Below are 24042 nucleotides of genomic sequence, written 5' to 3'. Positions count from 1 at the left end.
TCTCAGACACTGGGCCCCACCTGGCGGTGCCCAGGGGCTATCCTGGGCTGAGCTCTCGGGACCCTGTGACGCGGGGATGTCACCTCCGAGCACATGCCCAGGCCCTGTGATCTGTCTTTGCCGTGTGCTAAGGCAACAGTCAGAAAGCGCAGCGACACCCGTGTTCAGGCCGAGCCTGATACATGAGGTGGTTTGTATGGGGGGAAAAAGGGGGCTCCCCAGCTTCGCTCAGCGGGCTCAGGGGCCACTCCCAGAGGTTCTGGCCCTCCTGTGAAGGACCCTGGAAGCTGCTTGGGCCTTGAGTGCCACAGCTCACCAGAGCCACAATCAACGGTGGCTGTGGAGAGACACCGTCCATTGACCTTTCATTTGTATGTGAAAGTTTTCGTGTGAAAACAGGAACGGCAACCACTGGTGGCTGAGTGTCCTGCTGCGCTATCCTGAGGTAGAGGCCGGCCGTGAAACTAGTTAAGGAAATATCATCACTGGAGTGACGGCCAGGAGGACTGCCGGTCCTGATCTGCAGGGTCCGCTGCCCACAGGACCACGGAGCTACAGGTCTGTGGGAAGCCAGGATGCCAAGGGGTAACACGTCCTGCCAGCCCTCACCAGGAGAGGAGGCGAGACTCGGGTCCGTGGACATCACGCATGTCCCGCCAGCGCTGTGGGGTCTACAGACGCGCCCTTTCTCTGGGTAAGCGTTTCACTCAGCGGCACGATTCCAAGGCCGTCAGCCATACAGATTTCGTAGTGGTTTTATTATCTTTCACATCAGCAGTTTCCCTCAATTCAAAGACCTCAAAAGTTATTACTTGCCATTCAATCTCCCGTTCCAAACTGGCCTCAATGTACCGCCAAATGATAGTCTAAAAGGTGTGGGTGCTACTTCTTTTGCATTTTTCTAAGCTAGCTCTTAACTTCTTAACTATGAAATTTTATGACCAAAAAAAAAAAATGAGAAGGAAAAAGGCTTGGAAAACAACAACAACAACAACAAAAAAATCATGTGGAGAACCATGAAGAGAGATGGCTTCTAGGGGCTGGGCAGCTAACGCTTACACGGAGTATCGTTCTGCGCATTCAATAATCAACCGATTTCCCGCGACAGACAAATGACGCAACCAAACTGCGGCGCAGGGCCCACGGCCGGGCCGCAGCCGCGCAGGCAGAAAGGTCAGAGGCCTCCTTACTTGTCTAGCAGCGAAGTTTTGGGGGTTGAGCCCTGTGCCGATTGCTCCAAGGCTGACGTTGGGTAGTGTGGAACCAGAGGGAGACAGCTTGTAGCTGGGAGAAGGGGAGAAGGAAGAGCAGGGAGCCTCATCCCCAAGGCACCCGTCTTGATTGGAGAAAGGCAAAGTCAGCTGAAAAGCAGTAGGAGTTAGCCAGTCACAGTGCGTGTCGGTGAGCAAAGCAACAGCACGCAAGGGGGAGGGGGGGAGAGAGAGACACCAGGAATGAACACGGTTAAAGTGCAACAGCCATCACCGAGGACAGAGTTCGGATCTGATAACATCACACTTGGCCCGGCAGACACCATCCGTCACCCTCTTTGATCTAGAATCCTCCTCACCCTCGACGTTAATGACACGCGCTGCCCGTTGCACTAAGACAGGCGTTTCCAGGCACGTCTTTCTGCAGATTACGCTTTATCGGGATGACGCTCCCCGGCGGCGTTAACAGAAGCCAGAGTAATCCCGGGCGAGTGGTGCTATCTGGGCTGCACCCGGGGAGAGGAAAATGTGCTAGCGCTAACTTTGATTTTTAACTGCTTTTTTTTTGGAGAGTAGGAACACTGCAAATTGGTATTTCTGAATCCAGAAAATAACCTCCTCCACTGGAGATGTTTAGTTGTCAAAAAAGAGACTTAAATGACTCATTTGTATCCAGTAGCTGGGGAATTTTAAAAGGCACATACCGTCAGAACTAGACACAGATCTCTAGGGAAGAGGAGAAAGGTGAATTGTCTGAGGTTCAGCAAAAGAAAAAGTCTGGGTTGTCTTGACAGAAACAGAAGACAAGGTCTCAAAGAAGCGTAAAATTTGCCTATGGTCCCCAAAAATCTCATTTGTAAGTGCAGAATAGCAGAAGAGAGTTCAGAATAAAATTACCTCTGAGATTCCTTCTACAGATTTGGAACAGATATTTATTTCCCTTCGCGTCAAAGCATTTTCCCCCTTCAAACCTCGTGTATTTTTCAAAATTTACACCTTCTTTACGAAACTCACATCCCAGGTGAGGGTTCTACGCCTGCCCAATCACCTCCCATCAACCGTTCCTTGTTTTCAACGCAGGCGCTGTTTGCCTATGCTCACGAGTCCAATTCAGTACTTAGTTCTAGGCTTTCTCCTGAAATCAAGTATCAAAAGATAAACAGGAACCCAAACGGTTCTGGAGAATGATCTTCGAACAACGGCTCCACTCACCTTCTCGAAATAAGGCCCACTATCTGTGGTTCCCATGTCTTTGGAATTAGGTGGACGGAACCCAGATCGATCCTTCCTCATGATATCATTAAAATCCCCGAGATTCATTGCTCGCTTGTCCACATCAAATTTTTTGTCTGGAAGGCTCCCTGAAAAGCAGCACGGGCAGAGGGAAAAATTTCAAGAACCCAAGTCACCACCATGAGTAATGTGTATTTCCGGGGGCCCCACTATGCTCTCCCTCAAATACTAGCTCCTTCCAATGTCTGGACATAAAACCCCACAAAACTCTTCAGGAGTTCAGGCTTCCTTGTGTGAGGAATACCACTCACAAACTCAAATGTCCTTCACGAGGCATTTTGTCATTTTACTCTTCGAGCATATATTAGATAAATAATAAGAGTTGTAAGACAATAATCCTGGGAAGAAAAAGACCAAAAACCCATGGCATCACCATGGCCCTGAAATTCAGAACTTAGACCTGGATATGCAAGATGATGGCCACACCTTGCCCGGTGCACCTCCTAGGTGCAAGGATTTTCCCCACTTTTTTTTTTTTTTGTGGTAGCTGCCATAGTGCTGGGAGCACCCCAGGAGGTACTCAGGGGCTGCCCGGAAGAGTTTGGAGGGAGGGGCCCAACTTGGCACGGCTGAAGGTGCCCGAGATGTAACCCAAAGGCCTTGCCCACGCAGGGCATGAGCTCCCCGACTGAGCCACACCCCAGCCGTGACTTCCTCCACTTCTCCTTCAGAGATCTTTGAGCTCACTACTACTCACTGACAAAGCTCAGTGCTCCTGAAAGCGTATTCTCTCGTATTTTTTAAACATTGCAGCTCAGAGACCATTCCCTTGGCGGGGAGAGTGCTCAGGCGAGAGGCCGACACTGACCGCAGCACTTGTGACAAGCGTCAGTGAAGTGCGTCCACGGCAGACAGGACGGGCAACCAGGCAGCAGGGCCACTGGTTTTACTTAGCCACATGGAAAACCAATTTCCAGTCCACATACTCCAATGTCTAAACATCTGGGGACTGGGACAGGAGCAGAATTCTAGCCTCGCTCTGAACGCCGGGACCTGGCAAACTCGCTCCTGCTCTCCTGTCCTCACAGCTGGCCAAATGTGAGTCACTTGCTGACCACACTCAGCTGGTGCTCCCAGTCACCTGATTTGCTGAGCCCTAGTGCATCCCCTGAGTGACTGGGGGTCGGTCCCCGCCTTTAGGACCTGCGCCTGGTCTACCTCAGAGCGACCCCGGCATCCCGGCGGGGAATCAGTCACCGCCCACCACCCTGGGATACACACCTACAGACAAATCCATTTTGCTGCTTGGATTATCTTCAGTTTGACTCTGAAAAAATGAAGAACAGTGAGGAAGGGGTTAAGGCTGGAGTCAGATGAATGAGAGAGGAAATGGCACTAGCAAGATGACAGCCACAGAATACTTGAAGGGTGTTTTTTTTTGGGGGGGGGGGTTCTTTTTGGAGGGTTGGGTGGGAGGGCTTGGACACACCCGGTGTTGCTGAGAGCTTACTCCTTGTGGGTGCACTTGGATGATAATATGGGGTGCCTGGGATCGAACCTGGGTCTTCTGCATGTGAATCAACCGTCCTAACCTGTTGCACTATGGCTCTAGTCTCCTCTACAAGGTCTTTAGAAATAAGGCTACACTGGAATCAACACAGTGACTTTTTTGCTTGTTTGTTTTGGTTTGGTTTTGCCTTTGGACTGCACCTGGCGGTGCTCAGGGGACCATCTCAGGTGCCAGAGATCAGAGTGGGACTGGCTGCATGTGAGGCAAGCACCCTGCCTGCTATCCTATCTCTCAGGCTCCGGGACAGGAACCTTTTTTATCTGGGGCCATAACCTGCAGTGCTCGGGGTTACCCCTTACTCAGTGCTTCCAGCCTGTTTCTGGCAGTACCCAGGGATTCCCAAGTGCAAAGCGCGGGCTCAGCCCTTTGAGCCCTCTCCAGTCCTGCTAATGACAATTTTAATACAACTAAGTCGATTGCTACTGATGCCTAGTGCCTGCAATTTAATTTTTACACGAAATTAGCTTCCATAAATCTACGGGCAGAGCAACAGTTCTAAAACAACGGCTTGGGAGAAGTAAAGCCCTGTCCTCAAGTTCCAGCCGGCTCAGGATCAAATTTCACGAGTGTCAGCCAAATGATGACAACAACTTCTCGTGATTTGTTAGGTCACCAAATCTACAATGTGCAGTCAAGTCATTTGTGTTTTGGCACTAGGGGTAGGGGATCCCCACACTGTCCCGGGAGATAACAATGACCAAAAGCTCCACCAGAATTCCCTATACAATTAATCGCAAACGTTTTTTTCCCCCCGTTTCTCTAGATAAAATAAATTCTGCAAGAAAACAACAGTACGCTTCTCCAGTTATTTTGCCGCTGCGATCATCACACTAAAATAACACTAAAATCACGCAAGGGGCTGGAGTGATAGCACAGCAGGTAGGGCGTTTGCCTTGCACGCGGCTGACCCGGGTTCAATTCCCAGCATCCCATATGATCCCCCGGAACACAGGCAGGAGTGATTCCTGAATGGATGAGCCAAGACTAACCCCTGTGCAACGCCAAGTGTGACCCAAAAAACGCAAAAATAAAATAAAATAAAATTACGTGAAAATTGGCGCAATAGTGTTTTCAGGAGAAATTATATGAATTTCAAATATCTATCTCCCCCAACCCCCAAGAAAAGGTGTGTCTAATTTAAAAGCTATAATCATTAAATACTGGAGTCTTTCATTAAAAATAAAATAGAAAGGGGCTAGAGTGATAGCGCGGCGGGGAGGGCCCTTGCCTTGCATGCAACCCACCCAGGGTATCATCCTCAGTAACCCTAGATGGTCCCCTGATCCTCACCAGGAGTGATCCCTGAGCACAGAGCCAGGAGTAAGCTCTGAGCACAGTCAGATGTGGCCCCAAAACAAATAGAAAAAAATAGAGAACAAATACTGCTTGAGCAGTTTTAGTTTCTCGATTTATCATTCGGGGTAAGTAAACACGTAGCCGTAAGATATGCATGCACCATCAAAGTCGGGGCACATTACACGTATGAAATAACAGAACTTACCAGCAACCCCATATTTGAAAACTGTTTGGCAAGAGGATTCATCCACGAATCATTGTTTCCTCCCTTCAGTGAGCACTGCAGAACAGAGAAAAAAAAATCACTTCTGAATTGCAGAAGTACGGGTTGAAAACGCAGAACCAGGAATTTACCGTTTGAACTAAGTATTCCTTTTTAAGACGATTTTGGTATTTTCTACGTCACCAAGACTGAGAGGCCTTAGTTAGAGTCTTCTTGGTTTTCTTTTCTTCTTTTACTCACCACACGGAATGAGAAGGAACCAGAGAAATAGGCGGTCAGCTGCTTTTGCCTTGGTTTGGTTGGGGTGGGGGTGGGGAATAGTAAGGAAACGAGGGGACATCTCCGGGCAGGTCCTGGGACTGATGTATGGGCATGACGGTGCTGGGGGGGGGGGGGGGGGGTGGGGGGGCACCGAGTCCCATGTAGTCTTAGGGAACCAACTTGGGGTCTCGAACACGCTAAGCATGTGCTCCAACCCTTGGAGCTGCTGCCCATTGAAGACGACTTTGTTCTTTTTGCTGTGCCCAGGATGGAACCCAGTGCCTCAAGCATGCCTTTTTTTTTGTTTTGTTTTGTTTTTGGATCGCACCCAGCGCTGCTCAGGGGTTACTCCTGGCTTTGCACTCAGGAATTACTCCTGGTGGTGTTCGGGGCACCCTATGGGATGCCGGGGGATCGAATCTGGGCCAGCCACGTGGATGGTAAATGCCCTCCCCGCTGTACCGTCTTTCTGGCCCCGGGGACGAGTGTTCTACAGCCGTGCTATCCCCTACCCCCTGCCCCGGGCACGGTCGGTGTTTTCAACTTCATGGTCACTCTGAGAATTCCCGAGACCTAACTTTTGCAGGATAGTACTTTCTCTTGGGATTATCTTTTGTAACCTGGCTTTTGTTTAAGGAGAAAAGAAAAGGGGTTTGACGGCAGCGTGTTAGCCGGGAGGAGCCTCTGTGCTCCACACACCTCAGATGGATCGCGCGGGTGAGCACTGGAATCCGGGCCCAGGACCAGACCTCGGGGTACCCGGCACGTGAAACCTTGGCGAGCAGGAGCATTGCCTTGGGCGGCCAGATGCCGGGCTGAGGCTCCGACAGCTGCCGCGTCTAATTCCACCAACGTATCCGTAAACGAGAAAAGACCCAAAGACTTCTGTTCTAGATTAAGCGTGAATCCACAGCAAATTATGCAAAGCCGAGAAACGGGATCGTTCCAAGACAAGCTAATGGCAAGTTTGGAGCCCCACGAAGAGGATGTAAATGAGGCACCTGGCAGGCCGGGGCAGACACTCAGGGGCAGCTCGTTTTGCGAGGAGAAGGGTTCGAGCCCCTGGAATTCCCGAATCCACTCAAATCCGGTCATGCCCGTGGCCTCAGAGGACGGGTCTTGCCTTGGCTGCTCTTCTTACATATTCATGGGGACTTACTCTACGGACTTCCTTGGCTTTAGAATGTGAAAGTGTAAAAGTTAATTGAGAGCTTCCAAGGACTAATCATAATACGGAAACCAAAGTCAAAGAAAAACAACCAAAAAACACAATAAAATATACCTTCAAAATTCCCATTTTACCCAAAGGAACGGTTCTGCATTTCAAGGTCACAGAAAAGAAAGATGAAGGGAAAAGAGGAAGTCTTTAGATCTGAAGCAAAAATATTCCACCTTTACTTGGGGCCTCAGGGACCTCAGCTGCCCTAGTCTCTAGATGAAAAGGTTCTCAGTTCTACCATCTACAAAAAAATAAGCAAAAAGAAAAGAGCGCTCGCTCTCTCCCCCCCCCCCCACACACACATACAGAGAGAATAAAAGTAAGCTCAAACATCTTCAAAGCAGCCTACCTTCAACACACACACACTCACACACATACACTCTCTCTCACACACTCACTCTCACACACACACTCTCACACATTCACACACGCGCTCTTTCTCTCACACATATTCTCATACACACACTCTCACACACACAGATTATGCAAGTTCAAACGTCTTCAAAGAAGCCTACCTGCAACAAACACACTCACACACTCTCTCTCACACACACACGCTCTCACATTCTCTCACACACACACACTCTCTCTCTCTCACACACACACACATACTCCCTCTCGTACTCTCTTACACACACACGCTCTCTCACAACACACAGGTACACACACACACACACACAGATTACGCCAGCGCCAACGTCTTCAAAGCAGCTTACCTTCAACGCACACATACTCTCACACATACGCTCTCTCACTCACACCCTCACCCACACACACACACACACACACACACTCTCTCTCTCTCTCCCACACGCTCTTTCTCTCACACATACTCTCATACACACATTCTCACACACACAGATTATGCAAGTTCAAACGTCTTCAAAGCAGCCTACCTGCAACACACACACTCACACACGCTCTCACATTCTCTCACACACTCACACACTCTCTTACTCTCTCTCACACACACACACACACATATACTCCCTCTCGTACTCTCTTACAAACACACGCTCTCTCACAACACACAGGTACACACACACAGAGAGATGACGCCAGCGCCAAGGTCTTCAAAGCAGCCTACCTTCATTTGTTTCTTCCCTCCTTGTCCCCAGCTTGCTGAGTTGTGGGAGGAAGCGCTTCCCTGAGAGCCGGCGGTGTTCCAGACTCCTCCATCGTCCTCCTCTTCCCAGCTGGGATGGCGAGTTCCTGTCACTGGCCCGTCACTCTCCCCCCAGCCGTCTTGCATAGATTTGGAATCTTGAAGAAAAGAAAGAATCAAATGGAGGCGCGAGCCAACAGTTGCCCTAATAACCGCGGCGTGCACGCACAGCTTTCGAGTCGAACGGTAATTTTATCTACTCCATTTAAGCAGCAAGGAAATATTAATGACACTTAGAGGAAAGGAAACTGAAACCCGTCAAGGTTCAATGACATAGCATCAAGAGGGCAGACCTTCCCCCTACCTGGCTGACAAACATTCCAAACAGGAAAGAACATCACTTCTGTTACCAAGTTTCAAATCCCAAGGAAGAGAAATCGGTTCCTTTTACCGAAGGAGGCTCAGGGGTTACTCCTGGCTCTGCGCTCAGTAATCACTCCTGGCAGGGCTCGGGGGACCAAACGGGATGCTGGGAATTGAACCCGGGGCAGCCGCATGCAAGATAATGTCCTCCCTGCTGGGCTATATGGCCCCGGCCTCTAGAGATTGGTTTTTGAAAGTCTTAAAAGGACCGATACTTTTACTCATCATAAGTAAAGTAAAGGTAAAGGCCCTCCCGTTGATCGTCGATTTGCTCGAGCGGGCCCAGTAACGTCTCCATTGGAGACTTTGTTGTTACTGTGTCTGGCGTATCGAATACTCTCGGTAGCTTGCCGGGCTCTCCGAGAGGGGCGGAGGAACCGAACTCGGGTCGGCCATGTTGGCCGCTTGTAAGGCGAACGCCCTACCGCTGTGCTATTACTCATCATAAACGTTACTAATATGAGGCGTGAGAGGTCTTTCTGTTTGGGGGTCACACCCGACAGTGCTCAGGGATTACTCCTGGCTTTGCAACTCAGGAACTCACTCCTGGTGAGCTTGGGGGACCCTATGGGATGCCGGGGATGGAACCTGGGTCGGCTGCCTGCAAGGTAAGTGCCCTCCCCGCTGTACTATCGCTCAGCCCAAATCGGGCGAGGTGAAGGGAGAAAGGTGCACAAAGAAAAGAAAACAGAAAGTTTTTTTTTAGTATTTTAGATGTCAAAGTTATGACGGGAGAAAGGAAACTGACCTATAAGCGTGAAAGCTTGAAACTCATTAATACTGACTTGAAGGACATTAGATCCTAACAAGCTTCGACATGGGGACATCAGGTGACGGTTTTGGGTTTTGTCAGAGACAGGAGGAGGGAACGTGCAGTGGAGAAACAGGGAAGGGAGAGGAGACGGGGAAGGGAGAGCTGAGGGGTCCCACTGCGGTGGGAGGAGGCCCCAGGGGTCACTCCAGCATCTTATCTCCTTCCAAACAAAGATCTGGAACTTGGCCATTGAGATAGGGCCTCGCTTTCTCTCTGAAAACGCTGCAGGACACACTTTGTGGTAATGACGTGCTATGAAATGATGGAAAAGGCCGATGAGGTTATCGTGCTGGCCAGCCCCCGCGAGACTGTCCCCAGATGACGTGACTCCTGTGGCAGGGGGAGTTATCCGAGACCCACGGCTTCATCTGAAGAGCCCGGAGCCACGGAAGTGGCTTTCCAGGATTCAGCTGGAGATAAGGGTGTAAAGGCCACACGGGGCAGTTGGGGGTGGGTGGGGGGAGCGTATATGGTGCTGGGGTTCAAACCGGTGCTGGGGTTCAAACCGGGGCGTGCCACACCCTGGCACAGCTTCCTTCCTGTACCCTCTCCAGCCCGAGGGAGCTATTCCTGCTGTCAGAATCACCACTTAAACACCTTCTATAAGGCATCCCCTGGGGAGCAAGAAAGAATTCAAAATGCTACCACAGGGAGGGGAGGGTGGGGCAGGGGGCGGGGGTGATAGTGACCTCACCCTGGGGGAGTGGGCAGTACCAAACTGTCGTATGCATAAGAAACTATCACACACACCACCGTAAATCACAGAGTAAATTAAGTGAAACGTGCAGGACTGTGAAACAGGGCCAGAGAGAGCGTTGGACAGGCTGAGGTCAGGCCTTGAAGGACGGGTGCCAGAGCTGGACCCCAAGGAACCACATGGCCCCTGGGGCACACCCGAAGGTTACCCCCAGCACAGAGCCTGGCACCTGGGCACTGCTGGCAGCAACAACAAATGCAAAATAAACAGCAGACTGGTCGCCTCCTAAAAATGTAAATATCCATCTGCCATTCTTCCATATAAAGGGTTTTCTCTTGGTGCAGGGTGGCGCGCCCAGCGGTGCTCAGGCCTTACTGGTGCTGCAGTGTTCAGGGCTCACGCCTGGAGTGCTCAGGGGACCATATGGGCTCCCGCAGGGGATCAAGCCAGGGTTGGTCTTGCAAGCGCCCTACCCACTGGACTATTTCTCTGGCCCCAAGGTGAATTGTTAATAATCTTATAGGAAAGATTTTTTTTCCTTTTTTTTTTTTTTTTTTTTTTGCTTTTTGGGTCACACCCAGTGATGCACAGGGGTTACTCCTGACTCTGCACTCAGGAATCACTCCTACCGGTGCTCGGGGGACCATATGGGATGCTAGGAATCGAACCCGGGTTGCCTGTGTGCAAGGCAAATGCCCTACCCGCTGTGCTATCACTCCAGCCCCTCAAGTTCTCCTTTTTAGACACAGGAATATCACCAAAGGGCCCACAGTCCCAGGCTTCAGATTCTACAGACGAGAGCGGATCGGTGGGCCACAGGCTAACGACCAGCGTGAGTATGATGACCTAACCTCTCCGTCCATACTAGCCACTCAAATGGTCATTTGAGAACTCTCCATCTGACCCTGGCCACCACAGGTTTCGAGAGCCGGGCGGGGAGGGAGGGTTTGGCAATGGGAGAAGGTGATTCTCTCTAGTGCTGGGAAACTCAAAAATCCTGAAGTGCCACTGAAGTACCTCCTCGCGCCAAGGGTCTGGTTAACGTCTTGCAACAGCGTTCTGGATCTATGTCAAGTGCACACGCGATTTCCCACGACGATGTAACTGATTTTACAGTGGAAACCGTGATGAAAACAGGGCCTGTATAAAGCTATTTCGATAAAGGTGAAGAGTCACGCTTTTTACAAATGCAGCCAAGTTACACAGGCCAGAGAGCTCTGAAAAACGCCGAAACCCAGACCGATTCCTGCACGTGACACGGTTCCCAAACGGAACACAATAGACTCAACAGTGCGTCCTCCTTTCTTCTTTGAGTTCTAAATATTTGGTGCACCCACGGGTTTTTAGAAAAAAAAAAAATTCGAAAGACAATTCATTAGATATGCAACGTGGTAGAAAAAAGGAGGTTGGAGCACTTTGCAAGAAAACTAAAACCAGTGAAACTCGGCTCTGAAAAAAAAAATCGAATTTTTTCAATTGAAGAATATCCAGGGCGACATTCCATAGCATCAATTTACAAAATTTTGCAATTACGGAGACTACCCTGCGCCAGCTGGATCAAATATAGCTTAGACTTCAGCAGTTCGGAATAACGGTGACGTGCGTTGTTTAAAATATATTTAAGCGAAGAAATCTTTGTTGGCTTTCAGGAGACCTTACATGTGCCTGCGTGGGCGGATGTGTGAGCAGAGACACAATGGGAGAAGGAGCAGCAGAAAGATGAAGTCACTGGGCAGCGGAGACCAGGCTCCACGCTAGGAGCCAGGAAAGTCTCATTTTAAATGACATTAACAGGAGAACGACATTGCACAATAGGTATGGTAGATTAAAAAAAAAAGGGGGGGTGTCACATCAAAATTTCAGTTCTAGCCAGCACGACCGATTTAAGGTCCGTGTCCTGAGTCCCACTCAAATAACAGTCCAAGCATTAAAATGACCCTCATCCAAACGGAATCCTCGTTTTCCTAGAAAAATCCCTCAAAACACTGGGCTGGGAAGAGCAGGCGAGGACTGGAGGGCATGCTTTGCATCTGGGGGGGGGGGTGCGGCCTGATCCCTGGAGCGACGCCCCAGCACCGCCGGGTGTGGCCCAAAAACCAAAAAAAAAAAAAAAAAAAAAAAGGAAACACTGGTTACTTACTGGGTTTCATGGCATTTGGAGCGTTGGAGGGTGCAGGCCCCCAGCCTGTGGTCGACGCGCCCGGCTCCTCCAGCTCGCCCCACCCAGGACTGCTCTCGTTTGGCTCTCCCCAGGCTGAAGTGCCATTATCTGGAGCAGGCGGTGTGCTTTTGCTCCAGACTGTAAGGAAAGGAGACGTGTCTAAGAGCCATTTATTCAAGGAAAAATCAGCAGAGACGTGGGGGAGGGGTGCAGGTGGCTGCAGAGGGCGGGAAGAGGCTTCTTCCTTCACGGAGTTGACAAGGCCTGTTTTTCCCTTTTTTGGGTCCCACCCGGCGATGCTCTGGGGACCCTATGGGATGCCGGGGATCGAACCCGGGTCGGCCGCATGCAAGGCCAATGCCCTCCCCGCTGGAGTATCACTCCAGCCCTGATAGTGCCATTTAAAAAAGGGGAGAAAAAAAAACCAAGTCTGATGAATAACTTGTGAGCCAGAGACTCCACTGCTAGGAAATCACACTAGGGGTTAACACCTGCAAACACAGGTGTGCCTATGTGGACGGCCGTGGCCACGTGTGGCATCACGGGTAGGAAAACTCTGACCGGGAAAGCTCTGATGGCCTCAACAGCAAAAAGGCGACTGAGCAGTAGCGATCAGACACAGAGAACGGCTTGGACGTTCCTTCTGTACAGAGCGTTTCCTTTTTACTTTTTGTTTTTTTTGGGTAGTGCTGGGGGGGCGAGGGGGATACACCATGAGGTGAGCTCGAAGCTCAGTCCCCCACATGCAAAGCAAGCGTTCCAGCCCTTTCAGCTAACTCTCCCGTTCACCACGTAAAGCTTTTAAAGACTATTTTGCTACAAGCACAGACTCCCTCCCTCCCTGTTTTTAGGCCACGCTTCATGGTACTCAGGACTGACTTCTGGCTCTGTGCTCAGGGATCACTCCTGGTGGGCTCGAGGACCACATGGGACGCTGGAGATTGGACTCTCAGCTGCGTGCAAGGCAGGGGTCTTACCTGCTGTACTATCACTCCCGCCCCAAGAACAGATTTTTCTGAATGAAAAACTTCTAAAACACAGGGAAACTGTAGGTAGAAACGTGGAGTGTTTCATCACCTTTTGCTTTTCTCTACATTTGGAGATGTGTACTAGGTAAAATATATATATCTTTTTTTCCTCATGAAAAAAAATAAGTAATCTTGATGATCGTAGGGGAACAACTAATTAAAGGGAATCATTTTAAAAGGCCATAATTAATTTTAGTTGACACCTAGAGACAATCACTCAAAATGACCTAGAAAGTGGCTGAAAATCCCCAGGTTCCAGCTTTGCTACAACACCCTACAGACAACACAAAATAACCAGGTCCCTTTCACGGGATGGGGGCGGGGTGCTGGAGGGAGTGGGCCGGGCAGAGCAGAGAAATACCTACGGAGAAAGCTTCTGCGGGGAAAGTCAGAAAGGAAATCGGGTTTCCTGCTGCTATTTCGTTTTTTTTTTTTAAGTCTAGAGCGTGGTTTGTTTAGAAAGGTATAAATCCTTCGGATTCTGCAGACCAATAATACAGTCACCAAAAACTCCCCTGAGGGGGGCCAGCTGCCAGGCTGCCCTCTTTGGAAACTTTCTGCCAAGAAAGAACATTAAAATGGACTTCCCGCATCCGTTACGGCTACGGTTCTCCCGAAAGAGCGTGTGCGGTAAGATCCCTGCAGGAACAGAGTCCCGCCCGGAAGCAAGAACGCGCTAGCGAGCCCCGCCACCGAACAAGGGTAACGTGCCCTGCTGGCTTTGGGATTTCTCGTCCGCACCGGCACCTGCTTACCTGATGCTGATTTACTGGTCATCGGGGTAGGCAGGTTTGGTTCTCGAGGTGCTGGGCCCCCTTGGGAATTCTTATCCCAGAGATTCACATTCTTGTAGTTGTAACTGTTGGGGTCGCCCCACGCCGAAGTGCCGTCATCAATGTCCATTTTCCGGCTAATTGACTGCGGGGACGGCTCTTCCCAGCCGCTGGGCTCCTCGTCCTTGGGGGCTCCCGGCGGCGGTCCACTGCCCCAGCTGGAGCTCGCCGGTCTCCCGTTGCCCGCAGGGGGCGGCGGGGGGCCTCCCCAGGAACTCGAAGGCTCCGGCTGCGGCTGTGGCTGCGGCGGCGGCTGCTGGGGCGGTGGCGGCTGTTGGTGCTGTTTGTTCCAGGAACTGGGCTGTCTGCCGGTCTCGGTCCAGGCTGGCGAGCGCTTACAGTCTTCCCAGCCGCCTTTGGAGGTCAGGCCGGCGCCGCCCCCGTTGCCCCAGGTCCCGATCTCACTTTGCCCGCCTTCGCCCCACCCCGACACGGGTTTGCCGGCCGAGCTGTCCCAGTTGCTGCCCTTGGCCGGATCGACGTCCTCGCCCCAGCCGTTCTTCCCGGAAGCCCACCCTTGGCCGGGCTGGCGTCCGCCCCCCCAGCCCTGCTCCTTGCCCGGGTTCTCGTTCCACGAGGAGGCGGCCTTCTCGTCCGCCCGGCCCCCTCCCCAGCCGGAGGAGTTGCTGTTCTTGTAGTCGGTCCAGCCGCCCGTGCTCTTGGGGTCTTTCCACTCTGTCGGGGCGGAGAGCTCTCCCCATCCAGACTTCATTTGATTGCTTTGGCTAGGTGCGTCCCCCCAGCCCCCTGAGTTCTTGGTCTGTGTGGCAGCGCTCTCCCACCCCTCAGTCCCCTTGTCCGACTTGCCCTCGGGCCGCGGCGCCTCTTCGATGTCCCACACGGTCTCCTGCTTGATTTGCGTCTGGCCCCAGCCCGTGTTGGAGAGCACCCTGGGGTCCAAATCAGTTCGGCTCAAGAGAGTCTGCAAGACAGCCTGACAATCGGGATGTGCGGGCCGGTACGACCGACGGCCGGAATTGTGGCTGTCGCTACTTCCTGCTTTGTGGTTGCTTCCAGTGCTTTGACCTCCAACCTCACTTCCTGTGGAGCTGGAAGATCGTCCCCAGCAGGGAGCCTGGGCATTGCCTTGGTTTTCAGGGAGGGGGTGGCCCTTTTGATTGTCCCATGCTCCAGTGCTAGAATTTGGTTGGTTTGGACCACTCCATTCTCCAATTTTCAACTCGTCAGACCCAGTCAGCTGTTTCCATTCTCCCTGAGAGACCCCAGATGTCATTTTGTTCCCTTCACCCCATTTGCTGTCGCTCGCGTCCTGCGGGCCAAAGTTCCAGGACCCACCCGTAGACCTGTTATTGTTGTCCCAAGAATCGTTTTTTGACCCACTCGCCTTCTGAACAGATCCCCCCTTCCAGGAGTCCTCTCTCTCCTTTCCATTGTTCCCACTGTTTCCAGAATTGCTTTGTCCAGAGGTTGTGTCAGTTCCAGAAGGCCCCCTAGCTGCACCCCAAGATCCAACGCTCCCAGTCTTTCGATCTCCAGTGCTTTGCGAAGGGGTATCAGTGCCCCTGGAGGCGTTCCCCAAGCCCAGGCCGAAGGCCATTCCCTTATTCTCCAGAGGGTTTGGTGAACTTAAGTTCAAGGAGTTAGTGTTTCCATTTTTTGGTCCATCAGTGTTATGAAGTTGAGCCTGCTCTCTGCCCGAGACAACAAAATTAACACCCGCATTTTCCATCTTTGACTGCTGTTCCCTGGACGCCTGACCGACGGCGGTGACCTGGGCACTGGAATTGCTGTTCTCGGCCTCCAGCGGCCCCTTTCGGGAATTTCCTTCTTGGACCAGTGCTGGCCAGGCAGATGGGTTGCTATTTGGGTTAAAGTTGCTGAAGCCGGAAGCGGGTCCGAGTCTATCCTGCCCACTCACATTCCTCCAATTTCCTAGTCCACCGCTATTCTCTGTCGGAGAGCTGGAAGATTGAACAGACTTAGCCTTGGGGTCCGACTTCCAGACCCCGAGGTTACATTCGTTCCCGGGACTTGCAGACTGGCACTGGCTTCCTTTTCCTTTGTTACTAGTGGTGCTCCCTGGCACAGTGCTCTTCTCGGAGCCAGGGGTTGAGGCACTGTTGTTCTCGGCGGTGTTTTCGGAAGAAGACTCGGTGTCTCTGCTGGCGATGCAAGGCCACTCTTCCATGTCGGACCCGTCTACAATCACCTTGTCCCAGATGTGAGTCGGGTTGGGGGAGGCGCCGCTGTTGGAGGCTCCCGGTCCCCAAGTGGAATTTGCATAATTTGAAGCAGCAGCACCTCCAAGGGTGGACTCTGCGAAGAGAGGGTCGCGTCAGTCACGGCTGCCTCCGGCCCCTCTGCCCGCCGCTCAGTTTTGCTCCCCGGATCCTGCGCTGGGCAGTTCTAGGGAGACCCGGGGGCCTGCCCCGGGATTCATGGCCCAAAAGGATCAGTATCACCCCGTGCACCCCAGCGCTGCTCAGGGTCCCTGGGGATGCACCTGGCGGTGCTTGGGTGCTGGGGACTGAACGGGGATCTGGCTACCAGCCAGGGATGTCCCCGAATCCCTGACTCCTTCCGGCCCCTCTCTATATGTGTTAAGTCTAACTCCACGATGTCTCTCTGAGACACCTGCTTGCCACGACTTTTTCTTTTTTTTTGGCTTTTTGGGTCACACCCGGCGATGCTCAGGGGGAATCCTCCTGGCTCTGCACTCAGGAATTACTCCTGGTGGTGCTCGAGGGACCCTATGGGATGCCATGGATCGAACCCAGGTCGGCCGCGTGCAAGGTCAACGCAGTCCCCACTGTGCCATGGCTCCGGCCCTGCCACAGCTCTTAACACGGAGCCTATCTGTCACGTGAGACTCCGTGATGACACCGGGAGCTTGTTCTGTGACTCTAATCTAAACACCCGTTGGCTGAAGTGCTTTGGCTAAGGCCCTCCTCTGACCATACCAGTGCGAGAGAGAGGGCAGTGGCGTCTGGACCTTGGCTGTGTGAGGAGACACAGCTAAACTCTCTGGCCTAGCATTTGATCGAGCCGTTTCATGTCTGGGAGCAGCTGCACCTGGGTGTCACCTGTCACTAGGCAGTTGTCTACATCCCGCACGCCGGACGGCTCGCAGCCGTGGCCTCTCGCCTGGCACCGGTCCCCATGGCCTCCGAACTGCTTTTCCCCTCCCGAGTGCTCGGACCGAAATTTACCCGCCTTCCTGGGCCAAGGTCAAATGTCATTAACTAACAGGAAGGTTTTTGTTTTTTTTTAGTGCATCACCTACAACCTTTATCTTTCTCTCTAGGGTCACGCTGCTCTGCCCTACCACACGCACCTCCTCTCCCCCTTCGTCTGCCCCTGAGACCCTTCTTGCTTCTCACACGGGGGGGCCGGGGCTCTGCTGCTCAGAGACCACCGTCCTCAAGAGGCCTGAGCTGAGCGTTCTGACTGAGCACACGACTGGCCACATTTGGTGGGGAAATCACGACATATTCAACCCCAGAATTTATTTTCTTCACCCCCACGATTTATTTGAAAACCTCCTGTGGCTACTCTAAGCAGTATTAAATCAATAAAATGTGAAAAACAATGTGCATACAGAATGCTATAAAAAGAAGGGGACTCAAAAATCACGAGATTTAGGGGCCTCCTTGGTTTCAAGGGCACATCGGGTGATTCTGACTCATCTCGGACCCATGTCTCCGGCAGCAGGAGACACAACCTCCCCTCAAACTCTTCCTTTCACAACTTGTTGTTGAGGGGCCACAATTAAGGGCTTTGAGGTCTTTTTTTTTTTTTCTTTTCTTTTCGGGTCACACCTGGTGATGCACAGGGGTTACTCCTGGCTCATGCACTCAGGAGTCACTCCTGGCAGTGCTCAGAGATGCTGGGAATCGAACTCGGGTCGGCCGCGTGCAAGGCAAACGCCCTACCCGCTGTGCTGTCTCTCCAGCCCAAGGGCTCTGCAGTCTTACGGGGTCAACCCTGGGCCCAGCCCGGTGGTCACCGTGCGGAAACCTCCTGAGGACGGCTTCATCTCTGCCTGAGCCCGCTGTCAACACCAGGCTTCTTCCCATCTTGGCTCAGTACATGAGATACTGACAGAACGTTCTAGGCGGCTCTGTTCAAACTGAGAACTAAGTAAAAAGATTTGACCCTTCACTATCATACCATCATCCTTGCTGGGATCCAAGCTCTGAATGTGTAAGAATCTCAAGAAGCATTATTTTTTGTTTGTTTTGCACCCCCTGGTGCTCAGAGCTTACTCCTGATTCTGTGCTCAGGGTGACCCCTTGTGGTGCTCAGGGGACCATATGTGGAGCTGGGGGCTGACGCTGGGTCAGCTGCCGGCAGAGCAAGTCCCCTCCCCCCCCCCGCTTCTCCTAGTTCTCTGGTCCCCCCAGAAACACTGAGAGGTGAGCTGCAATCTTTTAATTAGCTAAAAGACCCAGAGGGTGTTTGGAAGTTCTCAGCTGCTCACTTAAATCTTCCTCTAGTAAATGCTCTCCAAAGCGTTTACTAGAGCAAGTAACTCTAGTACTCAAGGACTTCAGCAAAAGGTCCCCAGCAGCCACATGAAGTTTTCAATAAAGCTTAAAAATGCAGAGGACTCTACAGAAATATTGGCTCAGAAAATGCTAATAAAAATCTAATAGGGGGGTCGGAGCGATAGCACAGCGGGTAGGGTGTTTGCCTTGCATGCCGCTGACCTGGGTTCGATTCCCAGCACCCCATAGGGTCCCCCGAGCACCACCAGGAGTAATTCCTGAGTGCAGAGCCAGGAGTCAGCCCTGAGCATCACCGGTGTGACCCAAAAAGCAAAAAGCAAAAAAAAGTTCTAATAGGAAGGTCCTATTTGGTATTCTCCCGGGATTCTAAGGAGCACTTTGTACTCCAAGTACTCTGGAAACATCACATTCAGACCCCGCCACCTGGCGGCCTCCCTACCCCACGCCCTCCACACACACCCTCCTCCAGGTTCCGTTTCCTAATGCTCCTGTCTGCCACAGGCGGGGCGGGGAGGCCCAAGAACGGGGCCACACAGCAGCGCCCCCAGCCTCCGTGGCGTGTGCCCACACTCTGGCCTCTCAGGTCAGTGTGGGAAGGGGTGGGTGGGTGTGGGGGGGTCTCCAGGCCTCACCTGGTGCAGCCCCGCCCTCGTTCGGCAGCAACGTCCCGGTGCCCGGGGTCCCCGGGGTGCCCGGCGCGGTGCTGGGGTTCGCTCCGGGTGCGGTGGGGAGAGGAGGCCCCGCCCCGCCCCCGAGGAGCATGCACGACGGCGGCGGCGGCTGCCCGCGTTTCAGTAACACTTTGTGGTCCTGCTGGCAACGGAATCGCGGCGGCACCTCCCGGGGCATGTAGCGGGCGGCGCTGGGCGGTTGTCCGTTCGGCACTGCCACCCTTTTGGCATTGTTGCCACCATTGATTGGTGGCGATGGAGAGCTGCCAATGGGGCTGGCGGCCGCTGGTTGGCTTAAACTTGGTTTCGTCACTTCGGGCACTGAAAGAGAAGAGAAGAGAGAGAGAGAGAGAGAGAGAGAGAGAGAGAGAGAGAGAGAGAGAGAGAGAGAGAGAGAGAGATTGGGAAATCGCCTTTAAAATCAGGTCCATTCAAACATGATTGTCACTCATTGCCTCTTTTGCAAACCACAAGACCCAATAAGAGAGAGAGAACAAAAGGGAATGCCCTGCCACAGAGGCAGGGTGGGATGGGGGGGATGGTGGGTGGGAGGGATACTGGGATCCGTGGTGGTGGGAAATGGGCACTGGTGGAGGGAGGGGTATTTGATCATTGTATAACTGAAACCCAAGCACAAAAATTTGTAAGTCTACAACTGTATCTCATGATGTCTCACTAATAAAAAGAAAAATAAATAAAAAGGAAAAAAATAAAATTAGGTCCATTGATTTTTCTGAAGATCAGATCGAGAAATGAGCCCCACGAAAAGCGTTGTGTCCGCCATCCTAGTCTAGGGGGGCAAGGTCCTTCCAACACCCCCCTCCCCACCAGCACCTTGGGGAAGAAGGTGAGACCCCCTTGGAATCACTTTCCCTGAGGCACGAGGAGGGGCGACCACCAAGAGCCTTCTTCTTCTCTTTACCCACATTCCATCCATCCAGGCTGAGCCAGGGGTTGGCCCCGGGCACCCGTGCACAGCAGCCTGGCATCACCCACACCCATAAACACCCCAGTCCTCTGAGGAACTCCTCCCAGCAGTGCTCCTGGCACCCTCGGTCCAGGGCCCTCTGCGTGGAAAGCTGCCGTGACGCCGAGCACTCCCTTTGCACGCCCCTCGACCCTCCGAGCACCTTCATCTTTTGTGCCACAGTCCCGGTGGAGCAGACAGACCCCCCCAGCAACCCTTGGGCCAAAAGAATCCTAGAGTCCATTTGGTTTGGGTTTCCACCATCCCCGGAACTCAGAGACGGTGTGTGATTCACTGTGTAAAGTATCTGAAATGTGGTGTTTGTGTCAAAAGAAATTTTTCGATTGTGATCCCCTACCCCAATTCCTTACTTAAAAATTTCAAAATCAAATCATACAGCAAGTACAACAGCTGCCTTCTATATATATGGCTGACCCAGGTTCAATCCCTGGCACCCCGTATGTCCCCCGAACCCCACGAGGTGTGAGGTCTGACCAGAGCCAGGAATAGCCCCAACACCACTGGGTGTGGCCCAAAAAGAAAAAAAAAAAAGCTCTCCCCCCAATGGCCCAAATTAGATGATTTTCTGATTTACTTTAGGACTTTTTTTGGGGGGGGCTTTTAGGGTCACAACCGGCAATGCTCAGGGGTTACTCCTGGCTCTGCGCTCAGGAATTACTCCTGGTGGTGCTCAGGAGACCCTATGGGATGCCAGGGATTGAACCCGGATTTGGCTGCATGCAAGGCAGACGCCCTCCCCCACTGTGCTAACACTCCAGCCCCCTGATTTACTTGAAATCATTTAATGCCACGCCTTGCTTTAAAAACAGCTAAGAGGGAAGGGTGGGAGGTGGGGGTGACTATGAGGCTATGGGCAGGGCCCCTCTGAGATGCATCTGCATTTGGCCTCACCATCCTGGCCCCTGCTGTCCACTCCCTGGCACGGGACCTGCTGGGACTACAGAAAGAGCCTCAAGCCCGACACCCCCACACCAGCTCTAGAGGCCCGGGCCGCGCTGACTGCTGGGACGCCGCTGAGCTGGCCCGTGACTCACAGAAGCTCCGTGCATCATCAGAATTCAGGGGCCCCGTCCATCCCCATGGGGCACTGCCTAGCACTCTGAGCAAGAGAAAAGAGAAGCTTCCAGAAGGCAACCCCTGGGTCTGACAAGCGAACCACAAGGCAGCGCTGGCCCTGACAGCAGGGAGGCCGGGGAGTCCCTGTGCCGATGGCCAGCGTGCTGGCTGACGCCTGGTTAGCCAACACCCTCAGCTTGACCCGAACGGCCAGTGGATAAATAAGGGATAAATGAAGGATGAAGATGGACTGCTGAGTGACTCACTTTCGGACACGAGCAGTGAGAATCTGAGAACATGAGGCTTTCATTCCCTGTCCCCTCATATGCTCAGGAATTACTCCAGGTGGTACTCGAGGGAGAAGGAATCATCTGCTGGCAAAGGTCAGGGTGGGGTGAGGTGGAAACGGGATTCTTCCCAGAGCAGGGCCCCTCACTTTATTATTATTATTATAATTATATGGGGGGAATGGTATTTGGCCATACCCAGCTGTAATCACGGTCGATTCCTGGTTGGGGCTCGGGGGGACCCTCTGGGGTGCCGGGGACTGAACCTGGGTGGGCTGTGTGCCAGGCCAGCACCCTCCCCGCTGTACTGCCGTGCCACCCTGACACCTTACTTTAATTCTGCTAGTTACAGGCCAAGGCTCATTTCTCTAAAACGGAGTCAAGACAGAAGATGAGACGCCACAGAACTGAGGGCTCGGCCTCCGGCGTGGCTGACTTGACCAGACTCCCGCCACCACCGAGAGATCTGGACGGCGTCCCGTCCGGTCCCATATTGTGCAAGGTTCCCTGCAGAACTTCCTCGGGGCATTTTTCCATCATCGCATCACAGAGGACCATAAATTAGCAAGTCACTGTAAAGCCGGGCTCACTCAGGGCCACTTTCCTCCCGGCACTGACTCGCCTGGAGACTGTGCGTGTCCAAAATTCTTCGGAAAAAATAAAAGAGCCTGAAAGTAGACTATAGACCAAACATGATTGCCCACTCATGGCCTCTTTTGCAAACCACAACACCCAAAAGGAGAAAGAGAACAAATGCCCTGCCACAGAGGCAGGGTGGGATGGGGGGATGGGGGGTGGGAGGGATACTGCGATCCGTGGTGGTAGGAAATGGGCACTGGTGGAGGGATGGGTATTTGATCACTGTATAATTGAAACCCAAGCACAAAAATTTGTAAGTCTACAACTGTACCTCATAGTGTCTCACTGTCGCACTGTCCTCCCGTTGTTGTTCACTGATTTGCTCAAGCTTGCCCGGTAACATCTCCATTATGAGACTTGTCGTTACTGTGTTTGGCATGTAGAATACATCATGGGTAGCTTGCCAAGCTTTGCCGTGTGGGCAAGATACTCTTGGTAGCTTACCGGGCTCTCCGAGAGGGGCAGAGGAATCGAACTCGGGTCGGCCGAGTGGGCCATGTGCAAGGCAAACGCCCTACCCGCTGTGCTATCGCTCCAGCCCAGGTGTCTCACTAATAAAAATTTAAAAAAAAAAAAAAAAAAAAGAGCCCGCAGGGCTGTTTTTGTTGCTGTTGTTCTCGGTGGGAGCTTTGCGGGAGCAGCGCTAGGGAAGACAAGTGATTCCAGGGCCAGAACCCAGGGCCCTGTGACCTGAGCATAAAAATAAAAGTACAATAGGGGTCAGAGCGAGAGGACAGTGGGCAGGGCACTTGCCCTGATGCTGCCAAGCACAGTTCGATCCCCGGCATCCCGAAAGTCCCCTGAGCACCGCCAGGAGTGATTCCTGAGTGAAGAACCAGGAGGAACCCGTGGACAGCATAGTTGTGGCCCAAAACCACAAAAATAAATTAGAAAATATATGTAAAGTAAAAAGAAAGCCAATGATTACGTGGCTATGGGTTGGGGAGATAGCTCGGTGGGCCCGAGCGGGTACTGCTTGGTCCCCTGGGACAGTGCCGGAGGCCAGAGACATGGTAGAACAGGTAGGGCACAGGCGTTGCACATGGCCAGCCCGGTTCAATCCCTGGCATCATACATGGCCCCCCTGAGTCCCTCCGGGAGTGATCCCCGAGCACAGAGCCAGGAGTGAAAATAAATGAAAGTGAAAGAACGGATGAAGTTCTTAAAAAGTCACCATATACAAGGGGCTGGAGCGATAGCACAGCGGGTAGGGCCTTTGCCTTGCACACGGCCAACATGGCCAACCTGAGTTCGATTCCTCCGCCCCTCTCGGAGAGCCCGGCAAGCTACTGAGAGTATTTCGCCCGCAAGGCAAAGCCTGGCAAGGTACCCGTGATGTATTCGATATGTCAAACACAGTAACAAGTCTCACAATGTTACTGGGCCCGCTCAAGCAAATCAATGAAAAATGCGAGGAGAGTGACAGTGACAGCGACCATATACAATTTAGAAACTCTAGTCATTAGAGTAGTTCAATGTGTGCGTGTGTGTATGGTGGTGGTGGGGGGGGGAGTGTAAATAAACAGAAAATAGTATGGCCAGCATTTCCCAGAATAGTTATTTCTGTTTGACAGAGATCATGTTTCATTCAAGCCATAGGAAAGTGAGAAATTATGCTCATATTTTGAGCAGTTCTTCGTTAGAAAAAGTTGCGCAAGAACCTCCAGGTTTTTAAGAAGAGAGTGTGTCTCCTTCCAGGTCACACTTGGTTGGTTGCTTTCTGGTCTGTTTGGGGGCACACCCAGCAATGCTCGGGGGTGACTCCTGGCTCTGAGCTTAGAAATTGCTTCTGGTGGGACTCAGGGGACCATATGGGGTGCTGGGGATCGAACCCAGATTGGCCATGCGCAAGGCAAGT

At 52.4% G+C, this 24042-nt stretch overlaps 1 protein-coding gene across 6 annotated transcripts in view; it reads right to left on the bottom strand.

Moving 5' to 3' along the window:
* The window catches only part of TNRC6B (trinucleotide repeat containing adaptor 6B), a 237727-nt gene that overhangs the window by 43302 nt on the left and 170383 nt on the right, over positions 1-24042 (bottom strand). For 2 of the 6 annotated variants that reach the window (XM_056137430.1, XM_056137431.1), the window contains 8 exons: positions 19176-19535; positions 13997-16351; positions 12193-12351; positions 8101-8276; positions 5516-5590; positions 3726-3771; positions 2424-2572; positions 1191-1361 (listed from right to left, as the gene is read on the bottom strand). In XM_056137430.1, coding sequence (XP_055993405.1) covers positions 1191-1361; positions 2424-2572; positions 3726-3771; positions 5516-5590; positions 8101-8276; positions 12193-12351; positions 13997-16351; positions 19176-19535 — 3491 coding nt within the window. The remainder of the gene's footprint in view (positions 1-1190; positions 1362-2423; positions 2573-3725; positions 3772-5515; positions 5591-8100; positions 8277-12192; positions 12352-13996; positions 16352-19175; positions 19536-24042) is intronic. The other 4 variants (XM_056137432.1, XM_056137433.1, XM_056137435.1 and 1 more) reach the window with 4 other exon arrangements.

This window comes from Sorex fumeus, unplaced genomic scaffold, assembly GCF_029834395.1.
Source record: "Sorex fumeus unplaced genomic scaffold, SorFum_2.1 ptg000125l, whole genome shotgun sequence".
Lineage (NCBI taxonomy): Eukaryota > Metazoa > Chordata > Mammalia > Eulipotyphla > Soricidae > Sorex > Sorex fumeus.
This window is presented reverse-complemented; position numbering and strand designations above follow the sequence as displayed.